The sequence below is a fragment of the Sciurus carolinensis genome, unplaced genomic scaffold, assembly GCF_902686445.1.
Source record: "Sciurus carolinensis unplaced genomic scaffold, mSciCar1.2, whole genome shotgun sequence".
Lineage (NCBI taxonomy): Eukaryota > Metazoa > Chordata > Mammalia > Rodentia > Sciuridae > Sciurus > Sciurus carolinensis.
The window spans coordinates 306,117-313,788 of NW_025920190.1; the positions used below are offsets into that span (position 1 = coordinate 306,117).

Below are 7,672 nucleotides of genomic sequence, written 5' to 3' on the forward strand. Positions count from 1 at the left end.
AGAATAATGTTGACCAGAAGTGATGTTGGGCATCCTTGTCTTAGTCCTCGTCTCAAGTGGGAAATGTCTAGTACTTTATGTCACCTACAAGGAAAGCTGTAAATACACTTTACCAGACCAGAGACGGTCCCTTTCTGTAGCGTGTGTGAATGACCCTGGGTCCAACAGCGGGCCACAGCTCTTTCAGATCAACCTCTATCTACCTTAGGGAAGCAGCCTGGCTTCAGGGATGACGCCTGAATTAGTACAATCAATAGGCCTCACGTGCGTTTGACAAGACACAACTACACTGGGGAGCAGGGTGGGGCGGCCGCGCCAGGACAAGCACTATCTGGTAAAAACACTAGGAGGCACTAAAGACGGACAAGAAGGCGTGATCGTTTTCTGCAGCTGGAAGGGTTCCACCCTGGACATGGGCGGTGGTGGTTAAAGGCCATGGCACATGCGTGAAAACGCAATGACCCCTGCGCACCTCCCGCGAGTTTCGGTATTATATTGTACTTCAATTAATGGTTTTAAAAATAAGATCACTATTGTTTTCCAAGTTCTTCCCCGTCGGACAGGGGCTGAGCTTTGCTCTCGTGTACTCAGGTCTAGGCACCCATAAGGAAGGGCAAGAAAACCAAGGCACGAGGACCAGCCAACATGAACTTGGCGGGCCGGAGTGGGCGGGGCAGCCGGGGCGGGGCGGCCGGCGGTGGGAGGGTCGCGTAGACCCGGCTCCGACGCGGAGGGCGGCGCAGGGTCCTCAGAGCGCGTGTGGGCGGCTCGGGCGGCGCCCGCCTCTGCTGTTCGGCCGCGGCCCCGAACCCGCGCGCCCCGGCCCGGCCCCGGGATGCTACTCCGTCCCCGGCGGCCGCCACCGCTCGCGCCCCCCGGGCCGCCGTCGCCAACCAGTCCCGACGCCGACCTGCGGCCAGCCGGGGACGGCCCAGGGACCCCTCTCGTGGGTCCCGCCACGCCGGGCGCGCTGGCGGAGCCCGAGTGGCCCCAGTCTCCCGTGTCCCCGGGATCGGCACAGCGCACGCCCTGGAGCGCCCGGGAGACTGAGCTGCTGCTGGGCACGCTGCTGCAGCCGGCCGTGTGGCGCTCGCTACTGCTGGACCGACGCCAGGCGCTGCCCACCTATCGCCGCGTGTCCGCCGCGCTGGCCCGCCAGCAGGTGCGGCGCACGCCAGCGCAGTGCCGCCGCCGCTACAAGTTCCTCAAGGACAAGCTCCGCGACGCCCAGGGCCAGCCGCCCGGGCCCTTCGACGCACAAATCCGCGAGCTCATGGGGCTGCTGGGCGACAACGGGCGCAGGCGGGTCCGCCGCCGCCCCTCCGGGCCTGGACGCCCCCAGCGCGGCCGCCGCCCGGCCCCCGCCGCGCCCGCCCCGGACGAGCCAGGTAAGCGAGGGAGGGAGGCTGGGGGAGGGGGGGAAGCGGCGCCCCGGGCCCGCGACCCACCACGCGCTCCGCTCCCCAGGTGCCGCGCTACAGCCGGCCGCCCGGGACCCAGACGTGGACGCCGACTGCGCGCTCAGGTTCAGCCCGTCCACGCCGAAGTCTGCGGACGCCTGCCGCGCCCCGGGCTCCCCGCCGGCCCCCGCCCAGACCGCTCTCCGCACACTCTCCCCGGAACGCGGCCACGCGCCGGGCCCCGCACCGCCGCCGGACCCCGCCCCCGAGGACCCGGACGCGCCGCCCGGCAGCCCAGAGGACCGCGCGCCCCCGCAGGCCGCGGCCCCGTCGCTGAACGCCGCGCTGCTGCAGACCCTGACGCACCTGGGCGACATCGTGGCTGTCCTGGGGCCGCTGCGCGACCAGCTGCTGACCCTGAACCAGCACGTGGAGCAGCTACGTGGCTCCTTCGACCAGACGGTGTCCCTGGCCGTGGGCTTCATCTTGGGCAGTGCGGCCGCAGAGCGGGGAGTCCTGCGGGACCCGCGCGAGTGAGGTCCAGCCGGGCCAACCTCCCTCTGCAGGGCAGAGCCCCCTCGCCTGCCTTGACCCCTTCCTGCAGCCCTTACCCCCACCCAGACCTAGGTACGTTCAATAAAAATATTGTTTTTCCGACTCGACCCTGTGAATGAGTGGTTAGGGCTGCAAAGGTCAGGGCAAGGTTAAAATGCCCGGGGTCCCGGGGAGGGGCTCCGGCTTTCTCCTGAAGTTATGCTTTCTCCTGAAGTTATGCGGCCACCCTCGGACTGACACCTATGGGAGCGCAGTCCCCAAGGGGAGGGCATCAGGCATCTGGTTAGGGGCCCCTGTTTCCACCCAGCGTTCTCAGGTCCCCCTGGACCCTGCCCACCAGAAGCTCGGGCGGCTGGGGCGGTGGGGAACGTCTGCCCTCGGCGGGAGGGCCGAGCGGCCAGAGGGGGGAGGGAAAGAAGGTGACGGCGTCCGATCCGCCGGGCACTGGGTGGGCGGAGCGTCCCAAGGCCCCACCTCCTCCTAGACAAGTCTGGAACCTCTGGGCTGCACTCAGTCGCTAGCACCTCACAGAGGATCCTAACCCTCAGCTCCTGGGAAGGCCCCCATCTTGTCCCTGGGGAGGTGGCGGGGCTGGGGTCTAAACATTTAGGCGAGGCTGAGGGCAGGGTCCCTGCAAATCCCACAGGACCTGAAGCAAAGCTGCCCTGCGAGCTTTTTCGCAACTGCAGTTCCTGAGCCCTCCCTGGACTGGAGAGTCAGGGTGGGGGAGGGCGGGGCGGCCAGAGGCAAGAATGTAGCCCGAGGCCCTTCACTAGCATGACAATGTGTGCTTAAGCCAGACAATGGCCCCGTTTTACAAGTACGGGAGCCCATCCGGGCCACTCGGCGGAGGGGTTTGCCCAGTGGGTGGTCGGCCACAGCCCCTCCCCCACATCCTCTGGGGAGACACCAAATAGGCCCCACCTTTCCCCTGGGCACCTGGGGCAGCCCCTGAGAAGAGGGCCTGTGCCAGGTCCTGGGGCTCCGTGAGACCAAGTAGGGCGCTCATCCGGATGTCGCCTCCTAAGACACCCACCCCCATTCTGCCTCGAGATGGAAAGCCCCCAAGGCCTTTTGAATGCCCCACGCCTGTGTGCACACCCTGGGAAGTCAGAGACACCAGCTAGGACACTGCACTTGGGGGCCCCAGACTTGACAGGATCCTGTCTCAGTAAAATGAAGAAAGGGCTGAGGACTGAAAATAACTCTTTAACAGAGCATGGGGACAGAGCTCTGCCAGCACCCAAGGGAGGAAAAACACGCTTCTGCTTCCCAGCAGCCCCTGTGCTAGTGCCCACGTCCCAGCAAACGCCCACGTCCTAAGGTCGGCGCTCGCTCTGAGCTGAGCTGCCTGCCGACCAGAGGTGCTCCTTGCTTCCCTGCCACTTGTAGTGACGGACACCCCTGCCCTGGCCCTCTTCTCCGGAGTGAGGAGGGTATTTTGGCTACGTGCTCTAGGGACGGGGGAGTTAAAAGGCCAATGCTTGTAGCTCCCCTGAGCTCCTTGGCTAGTTTCCTTGGACTTCAAACCTGCCTGCGTTGCCTGAAGCTGCTGCTTCCTCACGCTGCCTGCCAGAGAGGCCTCTCAGACTCCTCTTGTGCCAGGCATCCTGGCTCTGCCCTGGTGAGTGGTGGACATCCCTGCCCCAGCCCACAACTGATTCTGATAGGGTCCCCAGGGCCACGCCTCAGGCTAGTGCCCCTGTGACTTGCCAGAGCCCCCTTGGCCAGGAGATCCTGAAGTCCAGCATTACTGCCTGACCCTGCCGAGCAGTGGTTCAGCCAGGTGCACGGCCGCCTCCTGCCACAGCACCATGTCCAGAACATCTTCCTGACCCAGCGTTCCACACCCGGCCCCTGGCACAGCACTCTGCCATGACTGCAGTCGCTGCAGGTCCCTCTGATCCACAGTAACGCTCACTGTTTGCTGCGTGTTTTCTCCTTACCACTACTACTGTTGTTTTGCTCCAGTGGAGATGAGGTTTGCCCTTTCGCTTTATTTGTGTATTTTGCATCACGAAGGACCCAGGTGGCACAGATCTGTGGTGCCTGAACCACATCCACCCAGGTAAGTATGCAGGGAGTGGGTGCTGAGGTGCACCCCAACCCTTGTTAAATTTTTTTTATTAGAGCATTATAGTTACTCATTGGGTTCATTTTGATGAAATCATACATACATGGTATTTGATTTCAATCCCTGTTTCTCCACTTCCCTCCCGTCCTCTCTCCTCCCTACTCCCCCCCCTTCCTCTATGCTATTGATCTTCCTTTCTCTCTTTTATTTATTTTTGATGGGTCTTCCTATACATACATGAAGGTGAACTTCCCCATGGTGTATTTATGTATGCACATGACATGATTTTGTTAAATGCATTCCACATTTCCTCCCCTTTCCCTTCCCTCTTCCCTGCCCCTCAGTCTTCTACTCCACTGATCATCCATCTTCATGGTATTTTACCGCCCCTACTTTTTTACCTTATTTTGTTCTAGTATAACTGTGGTTCAATTTATACTTTGAATACAGCCCTGGCTGCTCTGTCACTGCAATTTAACTTAAAAAATGGACATGCTTCTTTCTCTTCCTCTCTTCCTGCTCCTCCCTAATCTCTCCCCCTCCCTAATCTCAGGGGAAACAGATTACCTTTCTTCCCCATCCTAGGCAGAGTTATCTGTCCTGAGTACACACCCACCATAGGAACCAAGTAATCCAGACTTCAGGGATGGTACCAGAAGATCTCAGAAATACTGTCTCCCAAATTAGCAAGTGAATGACAACTCCACCCGAGAACACATGGAATGTACCCTTTGAGTCACCTCTTTAAAAGTCCCCTGTTTTGCTGGTGGGCAGAATCACAGCCTCTATAACAGGAGTCCCCTGTGTTTCTCCTTTGCTAGCAAAGCAATAAGCCTCTTTCTCTTTTTTCTCAAAACCATGTCCTCGTTATTGGATTGGCACTGGGGACAAGGACCCAGTTTTCAGCAACAAACTTGGCACCCCCGACGGGACCCGAGAGCAGCCCCCACTCCAACCTTCTTGGCAGGTCTGGCACTCCAAGGAACCCCACGTCCATGCTGAGGATTCATGGTGCTGGCGAACTTGCTGAGAGCAGGCGAGGCCTCCCATGGGACCAGAGGAGCTGTTCCTGTGCGTGAAGGGAGGGACTGAGGGACGTCCCAGCAGCTGCCCATGCTCGGGGAGCCCCACCTTCACTCCCTGAATGGTACAGGTTGCTCCACATGGTGCACTTTGAGAAAAAGGAAGCTGAACTCAGGAAAGTCGTGACGCCCTTGGCCATTTGGTGTGCATGCCAAGACCCTTGATTCCATACACCTGGTTCCTCTGTGGGAACATCTGGTCCTCCTTCTGGGGACATCTGTGTCACCACTGATGCAGGAATCGATGGGTAAGCAGGACTCGAGAACCTAGGGACACGTACTCCCTTCTGGTCCGTTCTAGGTTCTCATGTGTTGGTTGGCCCTGGATTGGGGAATTTCCTCTGGTTGTCTCTCTGTTGTTTTGCTTGTATCTGCTACTGCCCCTTTTAAGATGTGGCCAGTACTGCATTGATCCCATAGGTAGTCTCTTGGGAAAGATCTTGGCTGGTCAATTTAAAAGCTCCCATCTGTTGGCCACGGTTTGGGGCCTCTCTGGCTGGTTGTCTCTGTGTTTCTCTTTTGTACAATCTTGTTTTGGAAGTTGGTCTGTCAAAGATAAAGTGAATTGAAGAAAGGGCCACCTATAAGTCTGTCTAAGATAATGTTTTACTGTAATGATCCGACTTTTAAAAAGCTCTCTAGATGATTATGCAATCTTGCAGTTGGAGTTGATCTGTCAAAGGTAAAGTAAGTGGAAGAAATGTGTACATGCAGGTCTGTCTGTTTTAAAGTTTCCCCTCTATCAGCCCTGGTTTTGGGATCCTCCCTTGTCTGTTCTTTTGTCTGTTACTGGCCCTTTAAGACATGGGCCATGCTGCCTTGATCTTACTGGTAGTCTCTTGAGCATAGAGATCTTGGCTGCATGAGCCACCTATAGGGATAAGCCTGTCTAAGAGAAAGAGGGATTGCGGTAACACAATCTGGCCTTTGAATGGTTTTTCTGGATTATTATACAATCTTGATTGAAGTTCGTCTGTCGGGGTAAAGTATATGAAAGAGACTCTGTACAGACATTCATGCATTTGCATAAGTAAGGGGTCTGAACCGTTAGGAATAAAGTTGAAGGTGCCACAAGGCACTGCCTCTGGTGTGCAAGGACACCTGGACACCAGAAGAAAGTGTTTAAAAGATTGAAATTTTTTAAACCCAGTGCCGGCTCTCCCAGCACTGTTTCTCGGCTTGGCCCCAGGCAGCCGCAGATCATCTCACTGTGGGTCGAGGACACCAGTCCTAAATTGGGGGGGCGGGATCCCATAAAAACTGCCAAAGAGAACCTGGCCTCTCCCCTGCCTTCCAGGTCATTCCGCCCCTGGGGCGTGAAGGCTGCTGGCCACAGATGTGGCAACAGGTTCTAGCACTGTCGGGTTGTGACCTGGCCACAGGAATGAACTCCCCTTTTAACATCTGACAGGACAACCCATTTAGCCAGGGAATAGTCCTCACTGGGGCAAAGCAGTTCTTGCTATAACAGTGTCCCATCCAACTAAATGCCTGGGGAGACGCAGAATAAATAACTTGCCCAGAAAAGAAAAAGACAGAAACTAAGGTAAACCTTGTTTTGTAGGCAACCTCTGCAAAGGGATCTCAAGAAAACCTAAAGAAAAGGATGGAAGGGCCTCCTCCATTGTGTAGCAATATGTCTGGTGACAGTGGGAGACTCAAAGTTGATGGCATTGTGATAATGATGACGGAGACAGGTCAGGCTCAGAAATATCCTGTGCTCCAACCCCTTGAATGCAACCTGGGAGAAAAAAGATTAGGGCACAGTTTTTAAATATGCCGGATTGTCCAGCCCTCTCCTGGGATGAAGTTTGTTATGTAAATTAAATGCACAGATAACATTCGTAAGGTCTGTTTCAGAATATGAATTTAATAAAGGGTCCAAAATTAGAAGATTAAAGAAAAGTCATAAGTATGAAAATATATTTTACAACACAAAATTAGAAGGTAAAAGAAATGAGAAATGTTTCTGGATAAGAAAGTATTTTGTCTTGGGTTAAAGTCCAAGATGAAAGAAGGCAGAACAGGCAAAAAAGTTGTGAATGTTTAAGTAACTCACAGAAGGTTTGTGGAAGGTGAATCCCAAAAAGTTTGTGTTTCTGATTAAATTGGCTATAATTAGTATAGCTAAAGTTATTTGGACTTTAATGTACTGATATGAAACAAAGTCCGAAATATCTGCTCTATCAAGATAATTTTCTTGTATTTGTTAGGTTTTATTACTAGGGGAAACTGCTAAAGGAATTAGGGTTTGGTTTGTGCCTGTTAAAGTCTTAAAAGATTACTTTGTAACGGTTATTTAGGTTATAACAATATAGTTGACACCCTAAATATATGCAAATAGGTATACATATGCATCTGAGAACTGTATCTCTCTAAGTTTATTAAATGAAAGTTTATGTAAGTTTACTGGCAAGATAACCAATAAGTGCTCTTCTTTATACATTGTATCTGACATAGAAGGACCACGCTGTCCTTTGAAGACCTGTCTCATATCTGTTTGCTTCAACTAAGTCAATTTCTGATCATTAACACTGTTTCCTAAATGTATAAGAGATTTA

At 54.8% G+C, this 7,672-nt stretch overlaps 1 protein-coding gene across 1 annotated transcript; it reads left to right on the forward strand.

Moving 5' to 3' along the window:
* Positions 1 to 835: 835 nt before the first annotated feature.
* Positions 836 to 1,937, forward strand: Utf1 (undifferentiated embryonic cell transcription factor 1). Its single transcript, XM_047537863.1, has 2 exons — positions 836 to 1,388; positions 1,468 to 1,937. Exons 1-2 carry the CDS (start codon positions 836 to 838, stop codon positions 1,935 to 1,937), a joined length of 1,023 nt encoding a protein of 340 aa, XP_047393819.1.
* The last annotated feature ends 5,735 nt before the right edge of the window (positions 1,938 to 7,672 follow it).